Raw genomic sequence first — 23,262 nt, 5'->3', positions numbered from 1 at the left:
GCCCGAAGAGTGTTTTTTTCCTCTTTATTTTTAGTATCTCCCCTCAACTTTAGGCAACACTACAAAGACATTCAAATAATAGGACAGAGAGGTTCACGCTTCCCGTTTCAACAATACAAAAAACAGACCGCAGCATCCCTCGGAAATAAAATAAGCAAGTAGCATACTGTGATGCTGTTGGTAAATGAAGATAAAACTAAAAATGCGCATCAACTCTGAGCCAGAGGTGCGTAAAACGTCGGCTCCTTTGTCTCTGTGACCTACCGCTCATCAAGATTCAAACCAGACAAAACCCATAATTGTTCCTCTTAATCAGTAATACATAACATGAGGCAGGCACAAGGAAGAAAGTCAAAAGGACTATAACGATTTAGTCATTTCAGTAAGTATTCAGTCTCATTTTCTCTCTTCTTCTAACCATACTCTGGAAGAAAAAAGATTACTAGGTAATATTATTTAAATTATACAATTATGGCTGCATACAGTGCTTCAGTCCCTCAGCATGCTACTGAACTGCACCAAGGAAGATTTCTCCCTTCAGAGGCAGATTAACTATCACCAGAGAAAGCCACCTTTGGTGGGCCGGTTATTTTAGACTTATTTGGAAACGGGGATTTTTTTTGTGTGTTACCCTTAAGCAAAGTAAAGATCACTTCATGTACTGTGCTCGCTCACTCTTATCTGACCTCCCTCACAGTTTCAAAGCTTCCTGCCCACTTTTCACAATCTTAGAAACCAGTTTCAGCAGCAAATATTCTGCACCAGTGTTAATTCAAGAGTCGGGATGATAAAACTGAACTCGCCCGAAGAGCAGCAGCGTCCAGCTTTTTCTTCACGGAGAAAAGCTGCAAATAAAGTTTAAGGTGCTGATGTTTAAACTGCACTGGAGGCTTTAACATCATAGCAAACAACACAACGGCACACAAATTAGTGGTGGTTCGTATACTGCGTGTAAAAAAAGGAGTTTACTCCCTTTATTCACTCCGCACACTGAAATCAGAAGGAATTGCAACCAATCGTCAGTCCCTTCCCTCCTTCCGAAGCTTCATCCCCCACAGTTTAAGGGTAGATGTGTAACATGTAGAGTCAAAGTTATATTTGTACGTGTATAGCTGCGTGTTAAGATTGTTTTTCGAGAAAAGAAAGAACGTTTAATGTTGTGACATTCTACCAGTCTCTAAACTAGTAAATGCCTCTGCTCCGGAGGCAGAGGTCAAGCACTCGCCGCCTCTTCCTTCTTGTCTTTTTTGCCTTCCCCCTCGCCTTCGCCCGTCTCGCTGACATCCCGTCGACGCTTGCGGTTACGTGCGCTGGCCTTGGATGCTGGCAGGGACTCCATGCCCAGGACCTTGTGGATCTGACGGAAAGCAAGCAGCCGCAGAGCATGCTGGGAACAGAGAGGATACAATCGATAGATAGACAAAGTTAAAGTGCTTACTAAGAGCCTCATACTATGAGAGATGCTTATACATAATTAACAGTGATAAAACAGAAAATTGAGTAAAAATTACGTTTAAAAAGTGAGACTGATACTGTGTGAGAGTCGTGCAAATTGCATTAATATATAATATGCACAATAAGAAAGCATGAAGGTATAATAGAGAAACACAGGTGTGTTCACCTGTCACAGAACGAGAAGTTATTAGTTTTACAGAGGATGTTATGAACAACTTCCTGAATGTTCTTTATGGCAGTGGGGTTGAACATGAGAAGTCTGAGCAGGAATGGGAATCCAGTACTCTACTTCCTTGGACTTATTAGCCTGCCTGCCTGTGAATCCTGCTCACTGGTTCCAGTTGTGCTACAATCAGTCGATTTCAGACGCATCAGAGGAGAAAAATATGGACATTACTTTTATTTTTACTGCACAAAGGGACGACAGCACAATGGCAAACTGAACCCAGGACAGAAACAACTGCATCGTACTGCTAACACACACAACGTTGGCTCTTTGCAAGCATCTGCACAGACGGCATGCTAACGCTAAGCTAGCCAAGAACCCAGAGTAAAAGCTGAGCGAACGCCGACCCCGGGCTGCAGCTCAGCTTCTACCTGTTGGTGTTGCTAAAGTAGAATCGCCATGGCGATCGCATTAAAGCGTCTTTGTGCTGGTTCTTATTTTTGCTTTGCGTTTTCCCACCTAAATGCTAAGACAAAGGTCACACGTGTGTCCTCATTAGGACAGGGATTTGTGTTAATCTGCATGAATGATGAACGCAACGTCTTTTTGATATGTTGCTTAGCAACGGTGACTCTCAAAGCGGAGCGATAAGACAACGAGAAGGGACTGAATCAATATTGGAATCGGGTTCGCTAAATTCCCATCCCTACTTGTTAGTGCCTATGATGGTCTCAGGTGTACAGCTGTGTGTGGGTACCTGTGCACTGGCAGTGACGTCCTCTCTCGCTTGAAGTTCCATGCTTTCCAAAGCATCTGTTGGCTCCTTCTCACAGGGGTCCATCAGACCTGGTCCATCTGAGTGAAGGGAGGAGAAAGAGAGTTAATCGCTATTTTGTAGCAGCTCAAAGGGAAGCAAATGCGACTAAGTTCTGCACGTGGCATTCATCGACTGCTTTCCTTAGCGCGTGTGTGTGTGTGACCTGGCAGCAGGATGCCGGTGGAGATGCACTCCAGGACTCTGCGCATTGCCTCCCCTGGACTAAGTGGGCCTGTGGCACTGCTGATAACCTTCTCCACCAGCAGCTCCATCGCCTGGAAGAAGAAACAGTCAAATGGAAGAAGACATTACATGTCACGTGTATACTGTCGTACTGCCTGTCCATTAAACACCAGCTTAGGACATTTGAAACTATCGCCTCCCACACAGTCCAATCGAGTCTGACCGAGTTATGAATGCTCAGCATGCTTTGCATAATGTTCCTTCGTAGATCGACCAAGCAGACAAACAACAAGACAAATGAAAGAGAGAAAACCTCATCAATAAGCAAAAACAGGATAAACGAAGCCACTTACCCAGCAGGGGATCTTCCCCCAGGTGGGAACCCGCTGACATAAATCTCTCAACACCCGAATGATGATCACACAGGACTGCAGACCGTTGGCACGAGCCTCCAGAAACAAAGCAGACAAAAAAGCCTATGCAGTCATGTTCAAAAGGATGTCTGAGGATATAATAAAAATATCAGCTTCTAAATTATTTACATGCAACCTGAGATGGACAACAACGCGACATATTGCACAGTCATCACTTATTTAACAAAAAAAACTAAAAGCAATGACTCAGTAGATTGTAGAAACATATTTAGCTTCAATAAATAGAAGTGGTGGCTTTCTGTATGACTTTGTAAGTCTGCTGCGTGGGAATTTTTGGTGCAACGTATCTCGATGTTCGCTGGTCTGCAACGCTGCAAAGCTAAGCTCGTGTTCTCTCTGCAGAGAAGAAATGTTCTCGAAACAAGCCGTACCACACTTTTTCTAACTGTACGGTCATGAACGTTAACGTCTCACATGCTGAGTGAGGCCTGCAGAGTCTGAGGTGTGGCTTATGGGTTTTCTGCAATTTCTGAGCATTGTACGTCTGAATGCTTCCATTACAGTTCAGTTATCTCGGTAAAGCTCTGAATCGCAACAACAGCCTCTTGCAGCCGTTTGTAGAGAATCACCTTCCCTTCTTATACTGGACCAAGTGTACCTGTTCATCTGTCGCAGACACCGAGCGTGCTCAGACGCTGCACCCTGCATTTGTTTTTCTTTTCTTTCTGCAACTACAGCTGCTGTGATAAAGGAAGGATGGGACTTTTGCCCAAAGATACAGTCTGTCAAACCAAGAAAATGTCTCATCATGGTCAAGTTATCTGGTTAAACAGAATTACTCCTGTGATGAAACAGAAACTAGAACACTTATCACTGCAGAGGAACAACACAGAGCGATGTGAAGCACCTGAGAAGTAACGAAACAGCAGCACAAACCACAGAGAGAGCAGCCAGTGGGCTGGCAGCATCTTCCTCTTACCAGAAACCACCGGTGAAACAAAATCTCACAATCTGTTTCACCAGCACCTTTATGAACATAGCTCAGAGATAACGGCATGTCATGGGAAAAGCCTGGGTGGCAGCCTCGCGTGCTTGAAAACAAAAACAGGCGATTCAATCCCGGCTCGTAGCTCCGCTCATGTGACCTCAGCAGCTTACAAACAGCGTGGGGAAACGTCTCACACACCTTGACCGCCGCAACCGGAAATGACCCAGATTTTGTTTCATGCACCGGCTCATCATGTGACGACTCACATGATTAACTGTGGATCAACGACTCTCAGAGGGGACCGCTTGGGAGCCGCTCGGATGACACGTGAAAATCTCTTCGCGAATCAAAAAATAAGTCCAACTGCCTTAATTTCAAACACTCACCACGGCCATAATCACTAAAAGCTGCTTTAAGTGTCTTTCATTTAACTGCACAGCTTATCAGAACAGTTAAAGGGAAACTGAACGTACACACACACATACCTGAAACCATTTAGCATGGCGCAGAGCAGCTAGATATTCCAGGCATTTCTTCTTATTCAGGAGATCAGGAGGATCCTTCTCAGCCACATCTGTAGGAGATAACGTACTGACTTCATGACTTACAGCCAAACCAGCGCAAAGCCCACATACTGACTGCACTACCTAAGTGTAGGTGTTGTATCTCTTGACGTACAGTCACTGATCAGAGATGTAAGAGTGAGAGTACCTCACAAGGAGAAACATTTCCATCAGTCCTTAAATTCTCTGGTTTGAAGTTGATGGATGAGAAAATGAATGAGGGGGAAAGATGAATGAGAAGGGAGGCATCGAATAAGAATACAGGCACGTGTAAACCAGGAGGAAATCCAAAGGATGCTTTTTACATGACGACTAATTCCCGCTCAGTTTAATGCCGACTTGTGTACGCTCACAGTCCGAGTGCTGCTGTCTTTGGTGAAACTCTGGTGGACTTTGAGGCATGGAGAATTAAAAAAACCTGTATGCTACAAAGCCCACCGAAGCTGGTTTTCCTCCCCCTGCACATACACTCATGCCACTTTATTAGGTATACCTCAGCAGTACTGCGCTGGAGCCCTTTTGCTCAGCCGCGACTCTTCATAGCATAGATTGACTAATGTGCTGGAAACATTGCTACAGTTGCTGCAGATTATCAGGTGCACATTTACGAGGTGGCTCCCTTTGCACCACATCCTCAAGGTGCCCTACTTCTACTGCAATCTGATGGTTATGGAGGTTATTTGAGTACCATGCACTCGCTGTCATGTTCTGCTGAAAGCAGCAATCAAAGCGCGCCCACAAAATATCCCCTACCCCATTACACCACCAGCCTAATGGGGTGGGGGCGTAATGTGCACTGAGAGGTGCTCTTCTGCACACCGTGTTTTGGTTTTCGTTTGTTTTTTTAAATTTAGCGTTGGCTTCCTGTTAGCTCGAGGCAGTCTGGCCATTTCTCTGAGAACCCAGAGAACTGCTGAATCCCAGCAGATCAACACTTTGTGAAATGCCCAAACCAGTAAAACCATTTCCTGTTCAAAAGTCACTTAAGTCACCTGTCTTCCCCGTTCTTGAGTTTCTAAATATGATTGGCTAATTAGATATTTGTATCGTTGAGCAGCAGAAAAGGTGTACCTAATGAAGTGGCCAGTGAGTGTAATTCTGTCTCGCTACAATTACAAGAAAAAGAAAATATTTAAACACAAATCTGTGTCTTTCTTCGAGTCCTGATCAGACAGCGGTCTTATTATTCAGTAATATTAATAAGTATTAACAATCTTCCAAACTGAGGAAGTGAGAGAAACTGGCACAAAGTGAAAAACAGCAAAATCCAGTCAAAGTGCAGCACACTCCCACCAGTGATCACCAGACTTTTAGAAGTTTTCCATGATGGACTCGGAGCTGTGACTGCTGGATTTCCCCTGTTTGCCTTTGACGTTGGATGACTAACAAAAAGTTACTAAAAAAAAGTGTCTGATTATATCTTTTTGAACTTTTTAACTCAAACTTTAGTTTGGAAAGTTTATCATTCTGTAACAAATGTCTCAACTTTGGTTCCGCACTGCTTGGTTTCCTTTAATCTGTCCTAATTGTCTTTATAGCTAAGTAATCAAGCAGCCATAGGGACAAAAGTAAGGACTGTCACTTCACTTCATATTTTAGGACAATATCAACGTCAATAAGCAAACAACAACAACAACAAAAACAAGAAGATGAACGTAATTAGTTGTGGAGTGACGGAGCCTGTGTCTGTGGTGGATTTAGATCGTGAAGAAAGAAAAAGGACAAAAAAGGTGGAGAAATTTTGAGGACATTTTTAAGACTAGCCATCTAAAAATGACACATGGTGGTCTTCTCCAGAGCACTCCAGATGAGGTTACTGATGGCTGTAATGAAGTAATACTGGGGCTTTCCACACTTCCATGTTCACTAGAACTGTAGCAACAACAAAGGAGATTAGCTTTCTCACAGGGCAAATGCAGAACATAAAGCAAGCAACTTTTATTTTGAAGTCTACACTCGCATACCACCTCGAAAGACAGACCCACATTTATCACAGCTCTCAGAGTGGGAGCTCAGTGTCAGTGAACAGGAGGGCGATCCTCCTCTGAGAAGCTTCATAAAAGTGGGTGAACTTCTCAGTGGTATGTGTACTCCAGTGTGGCTTCAGACGAGCCTTCGGCTTGCCCAGGTCTGCTGATACAGAATCGGATGCACTGATCAACAAACCCAAACAAAAAAACAAAAGACAGCGGCCACAGAAAACATCTCTAACATGTTTTCCAAATGTGAAAAAACACATTGCAATGCTGACATTTACTGGAGCGGGTGGAGGAGTGTTTGCAACACAATGATCTTAGACAACTTTGTTGTTTTGTGGGGGGAAATAAATGCAACGCTTCGCTAATGTCAGCTTAAAATTCCTCGATCATTGTGAGGCGGCGAAAGGACACTCCAGCACCGTATCATCGATAATGCCACACGATGATGCAAGGATGAGACGCGAGGGAACGGGAAGTCGCTGGACCTCAAAATCCCCTCAGTGGTATCGTCGCAAAGACGGCGAGAGAAGCAGAACTGCACCGGTGTGTATACGTGAGGCTTTTTGTAAACGTTTATTTGAACCGTTTCCATCCTTGGGCATTATCTGGACAGCTCCCTGAAGGTTTTATCTGAGCATGTGTTCACAGGATAAACACACAGCTCAGTGGCACAGAAAGGTCGGAGAGCCCGGCTTTTGGTTCCCATGTTGTGGAAAAGAAATAAAGAAGTTGGGGACTATTGCAGCTGCAAAAATAAAAAATAAAAAAATGGGGAAATGAAAGGCGTGGGACAAATGAATGCGTGATTTAATTCTTATTTCAGGGGCTGAGAAAAGACAGAAAAAAGGAGAAATCTCGACTGTGGGCTTAGTTAAAAGTCCCACATGAATTCTTGTGTAATTTTTAAGCCTAAAAATTCAGGCTGCTATTGGGTGGAAAGGGAGGGGGCGGGGTCTCTATATATAAGTGTATTACACACATAGCCAACATTTGGTCGTCTGGTACTGAAAGCTTTGGCTTCTCTAACCTTTCTCAGCCGCTTTTCCTCCTGCCTGCTTGTCCTTCTCAGCAGCAGGGTCCTCCCTCATCAGCGGCGAGGTGAGAGATATGGTCACCTGCATTTTGGGCTCCTTGCTTGAAAATATCACGATGTTCGCCTCCTCGGGGTGAGCCTGCACCTCATACTGATCTTCAGAAAAAGTCTGCCGGTTAAAAGGACACTTGGGATTACTCACTACAGAGGAGAAGTGGCGTAGGGACAATGAATAGCCTTGTTTGGCAGTAATACAGGGACGGACTGAAATATTTTAACTCGACTTCTTTCTTTCTTTTTTGTCCCCTTCAAGACAATTTAGTTCCCTTATTTAGCGCAAAAGCTGTTCATCGACAGTAACTTTGTAGCCATAATGCTTATTAAAAGAAAGGGGCTGCTAAGGAAGAAAAGTCCCATCTCACTCTGTAGGGTTCAGGTGTCATAACCAGGCAGTAAGTCTAAAGATCAGTGAAAAGCACCTGCAGTCAAACACTCGTGGCAGCTACAGCAGGAGGAAGAAATGGTGAATAATTACAACACATCGCAACCTCGTTTCCTCTGTCTTGCGAACGTTACTCTGAAAGCAGCAACAATTTAAAAATGCACACTGGTCTTCCCGCTCGGCCTCTGGCAGCTCGGCCGTGAACATGAAAGGACCTCCCCCAAAGCCACAAATCACACAGTATCGCCACAAAGTTGTGTCTCTGAAATTGAACGAATTGAAAGCTTTACTCTTTAACGCGACATTCGTTAAATTCTCGCTGCAAAGACGTTTTTAATTTCGTGCAGTCACGTTAAAAATAAAAGCACACTTTCTTTAGCTTATACAGCTTCACTTATCAGGACTTAATCTGGTCATTAGGTCTTAATTTAAACACGATCTCAGAATGACATCACATATTACTCAGTGTCAGTATTTATTTAACAAAACATTTATCCAAATGCAGAAGCTGTGCGTGGAAATCTTACTCCACCCTCGCTGCTTTCACAATAATTAGCCAAGTATGAAGCATTCATACGCGTCATCACAGTCCTCCCAGGAGCTCGAATACATTCATACGTCAAGACTCTACGGGCTTGAGTCAGCTTGTGAAATGTTAAAGTCTGTGTCAGTATAATTATAAGAAGACTGAGTGCAGGTTGCCAGGAGACTCTTATCTCTAAAATCTTTTTGCAACGCTGCGTCTGAGGAAACCACATGACTTGGAACGAATTATCTCAGAGGCGTTTGACCTCAATGCACAGCACCGTGTTTGATGAAAACCAAACGTATCAGCGAAAGCCCCTCAAACCAGCTGTTAAACGCAGCTGATGATTTGGGCTTGTTTCGCAGCCACAGCACCCAGGAAACCATGAGGGCAGATATACGTCCCCACAAAGGTTTCTCAGATCAGCTGTCCTGTCCCTCCTTGCTGTCCCCAAACTGAGAGTGTGGGTGTTAATATTGTTTACGGTACTGTTACTTTCCTTCTTGGTTAAGATGTCTTTTTGTATTTTATTACAGTCTTTTAACTGGACCGCACCTCGGTTGGCTGTGTTGGATTGGCGCCGTCTGCCTGACCGCCAAAGCTTGCCCAAATATTGGAGTCGTGCAACAGGACAGTGACCCAAAGAGCAGAATGACCGACAAGAGAAGGTGCACAGACGTTAGCCTTAAGAGAGCTGTGCACAAACCTCAATGAGGTGAAGCGATGCTGGAAAGACGAGTGAACCAAAATGCCTCTACAATGACGTAAAGGACTGACAGTCATACAGAAATGATTGAATCATAGGGTGTCCTACATGTTTCCACACTCTGCTTCTGCATTTTAATTTCATTTTTGTTAAACAGACGAACACGCAATGCACTACGACACGCTTTGTTGCTCATCCCTCTAAGGACACAAGGATTTTTATTACGTCCTGACAAGTATAACCGCGGCCCGGGTGTACTTTCCTCTTATCACGACTGTACGTGTGGATGACAAACTGCTCTTTTTTCTGGCTCTGGGGGACACGTGCATACAGTCACCTGCTCTGTACCTGATGAGCTGCAGTGGGACTGGTATTCGAGTTGCTAAAACCTCGTTTCCTCTTGTATAACAAAAACTATTACAAGTGAAAACTTCCGGTTTTCTGTCTTTTTCTTGCACAACCGTGAAACCTCAGGGTCCAGGCCTTATGACTAAAGTCATAAGTCAGTGATGACAAACAATAAAATATCCACAGCGCCTGATAACTCGACTGCATATCGAAATATTTCTGTTCTGCTTTTTAATCCCACATACAGTAACTGTCAAAATAACTCAGGATCAAAGTCCCACGCATCACAGAAAGATGAAACCGTTGCCTAAAGCGTGTCTTTTGTGAGATTTGCTTACCGCCAGCTCCTTTGGCAGCTGCTTGGCGATGCTCTTCAGTAACGAGATGGTGGGTTTCTTTGCAGTCAGCAGGATGAGCTCCACATTTCTGTCTCCGCGAAGCAGCAAGCCTTTGGCCAGGATTCCCACCCTCATCACGCCTTTCAGCAGCCGGGCCGGGCTCTCGGTCCTGCCAGGCAGACACACAGACACAGGCTTTGATTTGTTTCTGTTCTTCTGCTTTGGGAACTATTAGAAACGCGCAGCACGTAAAATAAATAAATAAAAATCACATGCTGGATAAATGGGAATTATCTGCCAGGTTTTTACCCTTTTTCATCTCCTCCTTCAGCAGCACCATCATCAGTCAGTGCTTCCTTCTCCAGCAGAGAGTCTGACACCAGTTTCAGGGCTCTCTCCGAGTGGGAGACGATCCTCTGAACAGCCTGCAGCTCCTCTTCCACTGGGTAAATAGTGGAGTGCTTGGCCATGATGTGGCGGTCGTCGAGCGAGTCAGGACGACGCACACAAGACTGAAGCGAGACGGGAGGAGGAAGTGGAATCAGATCTTGTTTTTCTTGTTGTTGTTGTTTTTCCAGGTAACAGATGAACAAGAAAGATGCTGTTTCAATGCTCACCAGTAGAGGGGGCACTGGCATCCCGGGGCGGCTCATCAGAGGTGGAGGTGCCATCCTGCGTCTCTGCTCCCCCCAGTACATCTGCTCCTCCTCCACTCTCCTCCAGTACAAGTCCTCCTCATATCGCCTGCAGGAGGAGGAAAGGATTCGAATGCCATTCGTCAAGAATAATTTTTTCCAGCGGACAGAGGCGCACGCTCTGTCTGCCATTAATAATACATCAGACTTATAAAAAGTCCTGCACCAAAATCTAGAGCATCGCCTAAGATTCAGCTGAAGTGAACCTGAGAATGTGAACAGGGAACTTTTTAATCGGGTGAAACGATGAAATCTGAAAAAGTCTGATTTCACTGTAACGTTTCTCTGGGGGTCAGTGATATCAGAAACTTAATACGAGTGTAAAAATAAGATGAAAAAATTACATTTTTCCACGCATTCATGCAAATCTGCCAGTCAGCTACTCAAATTTGGCACATCCTCTTTGGTTTTACCTGTACGCGTGCCCCCCCAGGCTAACGTCTGACTCTGACCTCATCTCCATGTGCCAGCGCTGCTCGTCATCTCTCTGCCGCTTCAGCACCGCCTTCTGCTTCTGCTTCTTCAGCTTGCTCTCCTGCAGCTTCCTGGCCCGGTTACTGGGTTTGATCTCCACAGGAAGCTCCGGGTTCACTTTCTTCTACAGAGGGACAGAAAACATGTGATGAACATGTGCTCTTCTACTCTGTCTCTTCACAGATTACCCGACAGCGTTTTTCTTTCCATTTCAAGTTTCCATAACGGACTTAAACCTCCGTTTGGTTCTGGACAGCTGAGATGGAACGACTCCGCTTAGAACCAGATTTCATACAAATACATTTGAAAATGATCCTCATTTGATTTCATACCTCAGCGCTCTCTCTTTAGCACCACCCCATGTCCACTTTGTAAACGACGGTCCGTTATAATAGCAGAGACAGCAGGGTATGCTACTTTGTGGCTGACAAGATTAGATTACAGTCTCGCTCAGTCGGAATCCATCACATCATATTTGGTGCTCAAAAACATCCATAAAGAAAATTCCCTGGCATATCTCAGCGGAGCTGGTTGGGAATCACAGCTAAACTGTCATTTAAGCGTGTGCTATTACTTCACAACAGACACATGGTTTCAGTGAGGATTGTCAAACTCTGTTCCAGAATATGCAGCTTTGGCTCAGCAATGCTCTTTATTTCTACCTTGTATTGCAGCCTGTGCCTTCTTCCCTTCAGGTGCATGTCTTTCGCGTTGGGGTCATTGAAGCTGCACTCGCACAGTTTACAGTGGAATCGAATCACTTTTCCATCATCATTACGAACCTGAAAACGAAGAGAACTGGCATGAGTTTGAAACAGTAATGAAACCTTTATAAATGCAGCTCATAACAACGGGAAATGACGTGTAATGTTGTCACAATTAGGCTCCATGTCAGTCCTGATAACTGCTACAACAATCACCTTCACTAATATTAGAGATCTCTTGGTTAACCCGAATGCTGCTGTGTCCCATGATGACTGGAAACTGCCGGCAGGATAAAGCTGGTAAATATAACCTCAGCATTTCACAGCTGCCGTCCGTCACTGGACTGCCATCAAACCCTTTTGCCGCCTACCTCTTCTACATAGTCGTGTCCCACTGGCTGGATGTCTCCCTGGCCTCCAGCTCTGTCTCCATCCTCATCCTCGCTCTGCGGTTCCATCTTCTGGACTGACGGCTGCGCAGGCTCCTCGACCTTGGCTGCAGCCACCACCACCGGCGCCGCTGCTGTTGCTGCAGCTGCAGCGGCAGTGCTGGCTGGCTTATTGGCTGTGAAGCAGGGCAAATGTTAACACTTTCAGGAGGTCGCTGAAGGCATACTCGAGGCTCGTTTAATGGAAGACGCAGCTCTTCTACTTCCAGTTTGATCCCCAAGTTTAACAACAGTTTCACAACTACAGGAATTACTAAGAAAGGATATCCAAGAAGCAAGCGTTAAATGAAACGGCTATGGAGAGATACACGACTGACTAATAAACACTAAACATCGTTCAATGTGAACTAATTTAACGCAACCACAAAGAGAACACAGAATTATCCTTTTCTGTCCTTGCAGGTGACATTTCTCTGCAAACCGTTAAAGAGCTGTTAAATCTTCCTCATCTTATCGTTTTTATTCTCATCGTTTATTTTTACAGGTTCTAGTCATCGTATTGTTTGCATAGCGTGCCTTTGTCATGTGCGCAGCGCTGTGCGCCGTCTAAGTCAAGTTGCTTAAAACAAATAGTCCCCACAGCTGCATGAATAGACTGCACTTCATTTTACTGATTTATAGAAACTAAACACTACAGTTGCAGCTGCACTGCAAACGTGTTCAGTGTGAAATTGCATTTCAGTTTATTTTGTTTACGCTGGTACGATCTGCCTGCAGAGAGGAGACCACCCTGACCTATGGCTCCTGGTGCGATGTTGGTTTTTAGTTCTAGTTTTATTTTAGTTGATTTTATCTTATTTGTAAATAAAGCGCTGTTTTAATTTTTATGTATTATGTGTTTTATTTAATGCCGTCAGCGTTAATCTCGTTAAAATGACGTTAACACCATAACTGCATTAAAGCGGCAAATCTCCGTTAGCGAGTTAGCGCGGATCGCCCCATGCATGGGGCTGCACGGCGTCAACGCGTTAGCACGGTTAGCTCGTTGACGGCGTGCAGCACTAGTTTTATTTTTTACTGTTTTGTTTTATTCTGTCGGTCTTAACGTATTTCCTGTAGAGCTCGTTGGTCCTGTGCTGGGGTGTTAAAGTAATAAAGATGGATCAGATATGCTGTCGATGAAGAGGCGCTACTTAGATCATCTGTGAAATCACCCAAAACATAAATATAGATTTAAACCAGACAAACCTGCTAAAGCAAATGTTTTTCCTTTGAATTATTTTTATTATGGTTGTTATTATTATCATTCTTAAGGTAAGTGTGCACTGTTCATCTGAATTAGTGAACACTGAATATTAAAGATCCAACATTTTATAACAGCTGAACAAACTTACAAATGACAGTTATTCTGGAAGGCGGGGGCTTCTTGACTGGTGTTGCTGTTTTAGCCGTGCTGTTTGCAGCCACCAGTTTGGGAGCTGCAGCAGGAGTTGCAGTGGTCGATGCAGAAGTGGAGGAGGACAAGGAGGAGGAGGAGGAGGGGACTGAAGGCTTCCCGGCTGTCGTGGTTGTGACAACTGGAGTAGAATTCACTAACACTGGCTCAGTGGAAGGTATAGGTTTCCCCAGCTTGGTGTGAAGTTTCACCACCTTTCCGAGGTCGACAAAGACAGACACAAGGAGACAGACCCATTTAAGGCTGCTGATACTTAATCCCACCCCAAATCCCTCTGGGAGGTTTTGTTCCAGGACTTGGCAGGTCAAGTGGAACATCACATGTGTACGCCACAGTCACGATCACTACTGAAAGCATGTCAGCTGCTTATTTTATTCCTTTAATAACAGCAAATATGGACAGACAGAAAGATGGGGAGAAAAGCCCCACAGGGATGCGTACCTTCTGATGTTTGGACCCACGGATATGAGCAGCATAAGCATCCACTCCTGTGCAGGAGACGTCACATAACTCACAGCGTAACTGCGTCTGGACCCCTCTGGGGCCGTTGCTGGGCCCCGTCTGCCCTCCAGACTTTAGGGCTGCTTCCTTTTTCTTGTGCTTCTGGCCCTCCAGATGCTCCCGGTACGTCTAATGCAGTAAATAAAGATGAAGCCAGTCAACAACACGAAGCATCTAAAACAGTCGTGGACGCTTTCATTGATATACACCTTTGAAGCAAACGCTAATATTCTAACGTCTTTTTTTGCTTGTATTTTAGTGATTTAATACAAGGCATTATATAAATTAGAATTACCGTAATTGTCGGGCTATAAGCCGCTACTTTTTGCACAAGCCTTGAAGCTTTTAGTCAGGTGCGGCTTTTCTATGGATTGTCCGTGATTTTTGTGATATCATAAGACGATTTGTTTTGTTTGTTCCGCTGTTGTACGGCACTACGTTGCCTGGCGGAAGGATCGGGGTTCAAGAGTGGTATGTTGGTCACATGTCCATCCGCCAGGCAACGTAGTGCCGTACGAAGTAGCGCGAAAAACAAACTTCAAAGTAGCGCTACGCGTTCAGCGGGAGGCGTGGATGACGAGCGGCAATAAACTTGCGAAAAGCAAGTTATGCCCAACTCCACCGGTGGAATCTGACAGCGTGGAAAAGTGTGAAAACATCCACGATCACCAACGGGTTTCGAAGGGCTGGACTGCTGCATGATGGAGAGGAGGACACCGCCACGGCCCTTCAGAGGGTGTTCGACTCTGACACTGACAACGAGGATTTCTTTGGTTTTGAAAGTGACAACGAAGGAGAGAAGCGAAGAGTGGATGACGAAGCCATCCTGAGCCTGTTCGTTTCCGACACTGGAGAAGAGGACTTTGGTGGTTTTAGTGGCAGGAAGAAGAGAAAGATGGTGAATGACTGACTTTTCTTCTTGTTAAAGCCGTGTCACTGCACCTGAGCCTAAAAGGTAGTCCGAATCTATTTTTCTGGTGTGCTGTAGGTTATTGTTATGTACTACATTTGTTACTCATTTATGAAGCACAGTACATGTTTCGTACTTGTAATTACCGCTACTTGTACATATACCTAAAAAGTTGTGCAAATATGTACCCGTAACTTGTTTTTCAAAATATTAATAAAAGGGGTGTGTCTCCAAACAGCCATCTCTTTCCTGATTCGCTTTGTGCATATTCTCTTACATATGATGAGTCAACATTGAAACACCTGCGGCTTTTAGTCAGGTGCGGCTAATGTATGTACAAAACAGGATTTTCCCCTGATTTTAGCTTGTGCGGCTAATATTCAGGTGCGCTTTGTAGTCCGGGAAATACGGTAATAAGGTGCTCCTATTTGGCGCTGTGTTACTACTACACAACTTCACTGCTCAGCAGCCTCCGTAAGCTTGAACACTGGGACAGGAACATATTCTCTACTGGCCCTACTGGCGCTCCAGCTCACTGCAGACTTCCAGAGTAGCAGGAGGACATCTGTTACTAGCTTCAAGGTCCTTTATAAGAAGGCAGCAAAATAGTCACGACAACAGCAGCAATAACTCATCTAATAGAGCCGTGCGGCCGCCGCAGATAACGTGTCGAAAATACTGAAAACACATCAGGGAAGCTTCAGAAACACAAAATTAAACATGTTTTCCTCATTTCTGATGGCCTACCTGAGGGCCTGCACAGCTGATCTTGCAAATGTCACAGTAATGAAGCTGCGGCTGCTTGGGAGGCCCTTTGGGCTTCTGCAGCTTGCTCTGGTGAAACGTGGGCTTTTTGTAGGCGTTTCCAGTCGGAGCGGTCACCATGTTGCTGCCCGAGTTACTCCAGGACGAGCTGGTCAGCTGCTTGGGTGGCGGCTGAACGGGGGCCTGCGGCTGCTGCGGCTGCTGCGGCTGCTGAGGTTGCTGTGACGGCTGCGGCTGCGGCTGGGACAGAGTCTGCTGGGGCGGCTGATAATAGGTGGGGGTGGATGCCGAGGTGTAGCCGACTGAATCATAACCAGAGTAGCTAATGCCTGAGGGGTGAGAGAGCAGAGAGAGGGACACGAAAGCAAGCAGGATATGGGTCAAACAGTCAGCAGTCATTCAGGAAATAAGCTGCATTCAGTTTCATCCACTCTGCTTTCACATCTGAGCTTCAGCTTTACAGATGTCAGTGATGTAACACATCATCCACCAATGAAAGGCAAAAATTTATTCACTGTAAAATCATTTAGTCTGAGTTTGCTTTCATTTGAATAATCTGTGTAACATTTACCGTGTTTCCCTGTCAGCTACATTAGCTTCTACCTCGCTTCTTGTTTTCCACATCCAACATGTCTGAGCTTCAGCTTTGATGAGTAATATCAGATTGTATGTAACTCAGCACGAATTAGCACGAGCCTGTGTGCAGTCACAGTTAAACGTGCAGCTAATTAAACAGGTTTTCTAGCTTTAGCCGATAGCTTATCGTTGTTCAGTTCTACCTGTAACAAAAACACATAAAAAGACATAACAACAAGTTGGCTGAAATGTTAGCAGCTTTAAAGCGCGTCTATAAACCGATGTTGACGTCACCTGAGTAGGAGGTGGCTGCGACGCTGGAGCTGAACGAGGAGCCGAGCGTGTACGACGAAACTGGCGTTAGAGGCTGCTGGACGCTCGTGGACACTGGGTAGATGTTGTAGCTGGTAGACACAGAGCTGGAGGGGGCGAGGGGTTTCAGTGCTGTCACCTGCCTCTGGGGGGGAGGCGGCTGGTTGTACACAGTGGAGGTGGCTGGACTGTAAGCACTCTTCACTCCTACTGATACAGAAAAATGCGACAGAATTGAGGGGTGAAGGAAAACAGAGGAGCAGCAGCACAGGTGGAGAGGAAGGACAGAGAGAGCTGAAGGATATGAGTCATAGAGTTCGTGTTCAAGAGAGTTTCTGGCAGAGCAGGCAGGATCTTCATTTCACTAACAAATGAGTGGCAGAGACGTGCACACAGAGAACAGTGCAGACGTTTTAGGCACTTATCGGGCATAAGGCATTGTTCTGCATCACATCTGGCGTTTCATCTCTGTGCCACGCTCACAAAGAGTCAATCAATACATTTCTGCTTCAATGATTTCCAGGGACAAGGAACAAAATAAAGACAATAAAGCTGCCGATGTTATCGGCAACTCGAAGGAGCTCAGGGGATGTATGTGAGCCATCGAAAGCTGCTATCTGGTTTTGAAGGACATTTATAGAAGGAAAAACAGCTTGTAGGGATCCGAAGATGCTGTTCATACGATCAATAACAGCTGCACCACCACAGCAGCATCCAGCAGTCATCAAAAGTCTAAAGGCTCGTGACATTTCTAGACTAAAGTATCACTGATGAGTCACAGGACGCTGCTCCCAATCGAGCCGCTGCACCGAAAATCGAACCAAAGAAGAAGCAGAACTCGCTCAGCTGCTGGACTTTATTCTTCCAAACTGAGAAACTGTGACTGATATCGACGTCTTATTTAAAAGGAAAACTGTAACAAGGGCATCAAGAGCTACGTTAGATCACAGCCTGACTCGTGTTTCTTGGACACAACATGCTATATTAAAAAAAATGACCACACTGGTCAACTTCCTGTACCAGTCAGTCTTTTCTTTTATTCACAGATCTTTGTTTCTTTATTCACTGAAACCAAATGAGGTTAAACTTCCACGCTGAACCTTTTTAATCGTGGAGAACGTAACAGGCTATGTGTCATGAAAAGTTCTCCCAGACGATGAATAGAGTTGAAAAAGTGAGAAATCATAGCAAAGAAAAATAATCACAGGTTCCCTGCAGGGAAGGCAAAGATGGTTTAAAATGAAATCAGCTGGTTTACATGCACCAACCTAATATTATTGTCCATAAGAAGCAGAAATCAACTCATTTTACACTGTTTGGACACTGGGAATGAAAAAGACTCACCAGTCTGGTAGTAACTCTCTGTAGGCGTCCTTTGAGCCGTTGCTATACTCGTCTGGTAGTACTGTTTATTGTCATAGGTAGTCACTGCAGCAGGACGCCCGTAATTGTAGTTGTCCTGCTGGTGTTCACAAGAGAGCATCCAACCCACACATATTAAAACTTGAGCAATGCAGACAATTTAATCGTGCACAGATTCTCTCTCAGGTTAAATCATCTGAATTCTAAAATTCCTCAAAACAAAACCTGCTTTGCAAAAATCCGGCATGCAAAATGAAACAGAAGAGCAGAAATCATAAGAGAAGCGCAAAGAAACTGACCGTGTCTGAGTATACCTGGTACGTCTGTGGGGTAGTGGTTGGCTGCGGGGGATCGGGCTGTCTGTAGGTGTAGTCCGGGGGCGCCTGGTGGCTTTGGTAGGCCGGGTAAGGGGCCGAGACCACAGGCCGGGCGGCCTGGACCGGAGCTGGAGAGTATGAGGCGGTCACAGCGTGAGCCACAGCCGGAGCCTGCTGGACGCTGTAACTCGCTGTGGAGGGATGGGAGTAAGCTGGTGGAGGCTGGGTACTGCAGGACGGGAGAGGGAAGAAAGGAAGACGCGACATTTAAATGACTCAAAACATTCTGACATATCTTGTCACACCCACGCTGTCAGGTATTTACCACAGGAACGTGACAAACCAAGTATTCAGTCCAAAATATCCTTGTTAGCTGAAGCACAGACCACAGAGGTGAGTCACTAACATCAACATCCGGTGCAAAAAGGAAACCGCTATCACTTATCTTAGTTATTTAAACTGCAGCCAAGAAACAGCAGGACTCATTAATAATATGCAAAAAGCACGGTCACGACCACAGTGGTGATAATTTTACTCAGTTTACTTTACATGTATGCATAAGCATGCACCTCACTGCGTTTGGCACCGCTTAAATGCTAAACTGCATTTTTGTTTTTGGAGTCAGCACGCTGTGCAGCACCAACAACGCTGAGATGAATTTAAACCGAAACGTTTATTACAGCAGAAATAAAGATGATAATCAAACACAGTTAAGAAGTAACTACAGAATACTTCTCATTGATGATTACAGTGAACAAACTAATCCGAGCGCTAACAGACTCAAAAGCCACCTGACGAAAAGCAAAGAATAATGATACACACCCTCACTGAAACCACAGTGCGGTGAATAAATATGTAATTCATGATTTATTTATTCATTTTGCCTTTTTAGCTCATTGTTTCTCTTGCAGTAACACGGATATTGTGATGCATCCCTGTAGACCGAGCTGCAATGTCTGCATCGTGTTTTAGAAAATGAGAAAAGAGGAGCCGGGGAAACACCCTTCAACCTTGTTATGAGTGCTGACATTGCACAGCTGGTCCACCAGAGGGCACTGTGCAGCTGTTCTGCTGAATCTGGAGAGGCCACAAACAAGAAGCTGACTGAGAAGCGACAGAGACAGTAAACAAGTGCTTGTTAATGAAAATCTGTTTATTACTGTGCACCTCAAAAAAAGAAAGAAAAAAAAAGACAATTTTAGCTTTTTAAATCAAATATTAGTAACTAAAAATCCAATATTGGTCAGATTCTAGTATTATGACATCATATGGATATTAAGTCGTGGTGAAGAGGGAGCTGAGTGTAAAAGCGAAGCTCTCAATTTACCGGTCGATCTACGTCCCTACCCTCACCTATGGCCACGAGCTGTGGGTAGTGACCGAAAGAACGAGATCGCGGATACAAGCGGCAGAAATGAGCTTCCTCCGAAGGGTGGCTGGCCTCTCCCTTAGAGATAGGGTGAGAAGTTCGGCCATCCGGGAGGGGCTCAGAGTAGAGCCGCTGCTGCTCCACATCAAAAGGAGCCAGCTGAGGTGGTTCGGGCATCTGACAAGGATGCCTCCTGGGTGCCTCCTGGGGTTGGTTTTCGGGCATGTCCCACCGGGAGGAGGACTCGGGGCAGACCCAGGACACGCTGGAGAGATTATATCTCTCGGCTGGCCTGGGAACGCCTTGGTGTTCCCCCGGATAAGCTGGAGGAGGTGGCTGGGGAGATGGAGGTCTGGGCCTCTTTGCTTAGGCTGCTGCCCCCGCCACTCGGCCTCGGATAAAGCGGATGAAGATGGATGGATATTGATTCTTAGCTCTTATCTCATCAGGTCCAGTCCAAAAAGGCTCGGCAGTGCCTGTACCACCTCCGACAACTGAGGAAGTTCAGGATCTCTCCAGTGATCCTCAGGACTTTCTATGCAAGTGCTGTGGAGAGCATCCTCACACAGAGCATCGCATCCTGGTTTGGGAACCAAAAAGCTCTTCAGAGAGTGACCCGTACGGCACACTGCTGCAGGACTGCTCTCCCCTCCCTTCAGGACACCTACACCAGGAGATGCTGAACTACAGCAGCTCAGCTATTGAAGGACCCGTCCCATCCCGGCAACAGGCAGAAGGTTCTGCGCCATCCGGAGGAGCTTCTATCCTCAAGCCATCCAGGTCCTAAACCAGAACATGCCCCCCACCCCCCCTCAGCATCCATAAGTGACTGAGACAGCACTTACTCCTCTAACACACCCCAGCCTGACTCTTCTAGACACTTTAACACCCACTTGCACAATGTACATTTTTCAGATTTTCAAATGTAAATTTCCAGATTTTTTAAAATTATTTATTTAATTCATTTAATGTACATAATTCATTTACTTACTGCACATAATGTCCTCCTGTATATATTCACTAAATGTATATAATGTCCTTCTCTCCTTTTGCACAGTCGAGGAGCGCGTCAGGATCCACTTCACTGCATGTTGTACTCCTATAACTATGAATGTGGCAAATAAAGAATCTTGAATCTGTATCATTACCAATCACTTTAAAATACATGCATGGCTGCTCAGCATGTTTGCATGTTTTTGAAGGCACAGTAATTATAGGCAATGACATCAGTGACTCCAGCTGACAGCCTTCAGTGTCAGTCTGGACGAGAACATTAGTGGGCTTAAATTAAATGATGCCTTAAAGGCAGAGGTGTCACATTCATTGTCACTAATGGTCACACAGAGGACCTGAGCAACAGTGACATATTTATACAGTTCACTGATATTTTTATGTTATAAATAAATCCAGGCAAAGTAATGAATTTTTAATGTTGTTCTGCAGATTTGTCTGCAAGTCTTATGCAGCCTGTGGAGAAGGTTTCATATAACGCAAAAACATTCATGAGGCGGATTAACTGTGCAGTACAGAAACTGGATGTACACTAAAGTACAGCCAGCCTTTCCTGCTCCAAACGATGCGACTAGTTTAGGAAAAGACTCACAGCGCTGCAGCTGCACGCATCCGTCTGTCACGCCTTATCTTTGTTTGTTTGGGGTTCAAACTTCAAACCAGCCATGTGAATTATATTCTTTGAAAATACAGCAAACAGATACACAGCACTCTCTGTGCAAACAGTCCATCTCCCACGTCAGTGGAAACTTTGCTTTCGCTGCAGTCAAAGCTCCACTCAAACCCGACCTGCACTTCCCTGGAAATGTAGCTACATGCTGTGCAAACAATGGCCAATTTCTCCTGTGCGTCTCCAGCTACGTTTCACTGCAGTTTGTTTTATTTATCAGTGAGAGAATATCAATTAACACCTTAGTATAAGGAATAGTAATCATAGTCGCAACATAGGGACTCGACATAGGGACATAGGGATGTCAACAAACTCCTGGAGGGAGATTGCAGAAACTACCGGAATGACTGTGAGGGAACGCACAAAGAAGTGTAAAAAACTTCCCAGGACTTGGGAAGTAAGAAAGTCCCAGCCTTTCATTTGTTTGTTTCGGGGCTGGCACTGAACCCACACACAAGCACAAATGTGTGGAGGGTCACGCCGTGGGCTCTGCAAAGATTCAGCTGTTAGTCAGCTTGTTAGATTGCACAAGCTGTGGAAGCACGCCTGTCTATTTAGTCTCGCATGGGTGCAAGGTTCACGATACACAGCTACGACCTAAATTATGAAGCAGCTAAAGTAACGGGTGGGCCAGATTAAAATCTGTGAAGAGCAGGATTTGGTCCAGCTCGTAAGGTCACAAAAGAGCACACGTGTAAATCTATAGCACGATTTTAATTAAAAGTACAAAACAAAAGCTCTGTGTGTTTCTTGACAGAGGAATTCCTGACAGCCCTTCAAACAGGTTTCAACACAGCCAAAAGAAAACTGCTGCAAGCTCAGTTTATTTAGTGAAACTTTAAAAAATGTCTGCACGTCAAATGGTCTGAATCAACCGACTTCTGCCTATAACCAGTTTATCAGCACAGATGTGGTGTGCAGCATAAGGTTAAATACTGCATATTTTATCAGTGCTGGTGGCAGAGAATGACAGGGGTGAATTTTAATACAGGTATAAAAGGCACAAAGAGGCCGCAGAGGAAAGCAGTCCGGTTTGTCAGGTTTGTTGGCTTAATGCAGCACAACAGACAAGGCATGAAAACCTTCACAGTTCACTAACCGCAGGATGATGGCTCCATCACATCACTAATTGATTACCTGTCAAATTCAAAGGCTAAATTAAGCAGGCAAACTTAGCCAAATTATGCAAATGCTGCTGCTGCTTTTCCGAGGGCCTCTTTGCTCTGTATGGCTGCATGTCAGAGAAGTCAGAGAATGACGTTTGGGGATACAAGACCGTCAGTGGTGTCAGATCAGAGTTGGCCCTCTTTAATCCTAAACGCCGGCCAAAATCTAACCCGTCACAGCTGCAGCCAGCTCGGTTTCGTTACCCGGCTAAAACACTTCTTTCTACTGACCCCGTTTAATTATGTTACAGCACAGAAAGTGTTGAAGCATCGAACCAACTGGTGCAGCTGTATAGCGCTGTGGTTCACCTAATGTCAAGCTGCAAGCGCTGGCCTGCGATCTCGGCCAGCTAATGTTAGCTAACCGAACCAAGCGGGTCAAGCTAGCCGTGTATCCCTGCGCTGCCACGCAGCGAAACCCCACGGGTGACCGTGTCTCCGCCGATACACCTCGGCAGCTGACACCTGCGGCTCAACGCGCTCGCTGACACCAACCCACGTCACATGAATTACCTGTACTGCGGACCGGCACCATGTGTGAAGCCGAAATAGTTGCTTGCAGCCATCTTGGCATCTCCGGTACAGTACAGTGTGCTGACAAACAGCAGCGGAGCGGTGACACCGAAACTCAAGATAGTTCCCCCCCTCGACTGCTGCTAACGGTCAC

At 45.3% G+C, this 23,262-nt stretch overlaps 1 protein-coding gene across 6 annotated transcripts; it reads right to left on the bottom strand.

Moving 5' to 3' along the window:
- Positions 1-7: 7 nt before the first annotated feature.
- On the bottom strand, positions 8-23,247 carry zfr2 (zinc finger RNA binding protein 2). Of its 6 annotated transcripts, none has more exons than XM_082525392.1 (19): positions 23,109-23,247; positions 18,362-18,608; positions 18,045-18,162; positions 16,683-16,910; positions 15,795-16,141; positions 14,078-14,266; positions 13,575-13,830; positions 12,163-12,356; positions 11,750-11,869; positions 11,066-11,211; positions 10,536-10,662; positions 10,228-10,430; positions 9,919-10,087; positions 7,553-7,727; positions 4,469-4,557; positions 2,975-3,070; positions 2,602-2,713; positions 2,379-2,476; positions 8-1,387 (listed from the first exon to the last, which is right to left on the bottom strand). In XM_082525392.1, the coding sequence occupies exons 1-19, from the start codon at positions 23,159-23,161 to the stop codon at positions 1,214-1,216; spliced, it is 3,141 nt and encodes a 1,046-aa protein (XP_082381518.1). In that variant the 5' UTR covers positions 23,162-23,247; the 3' UTR covers positions 8-1,213. The 6 variants fall into 6 exon arrangements, with proteins under 6 accessions (XP_082381518.1, XP_082381520.1, XP_082381519.1 ...); XM_082525394.1 differs by having other exon boundaries at positions 16,683-16,907; XM_082525393.1 differs by having other exon boundaries at positions 18,045-18,159.
- Between the last annotated feature and the right edge of the window lie 15 nt (positions 23,248-23,262).

The sequence above is a fragment of the Aulonocara stuartgranti genome, assembly GCF_965226115.1.
Source record: "Aulonocara stuartgranti genome assembly, chromosome: 23".
NCBI lineage: Eukaryota > Metazoa > Chordata > Actinopteri > Cichliformes > Cichlidae > Aulonocara > Aulonocara stuartgranti.
Note: the sequence above shows the minus strand (reverse complement) of the source record. Positions and strands in the feature narration are given on the sequence as shown.

Coding starts and splice junctions, on each gene's coding strand:
- zfr2 (XM_082525392.1), bottom strand. CDS start 23,161: ATGGCTGCAAGCAACTATTTCGGCTTCACACATGGTGCCGGTCCGCAG. Junction 14,267..15,794: donor TCAGCTGTGCAGGCCCTCAG/GTAGGCCATCAG, acceptor TTACTGCATTAG/ACGTACCGGGAGCATCTGGA. Junction 10,431..10,535: donor TGCCAGTGCCCCCTCTACTG/GTGAGCATTGAA, acceptor GTCTCGCTTCAG/TCTTGTGTGCGTCGTCCTGA.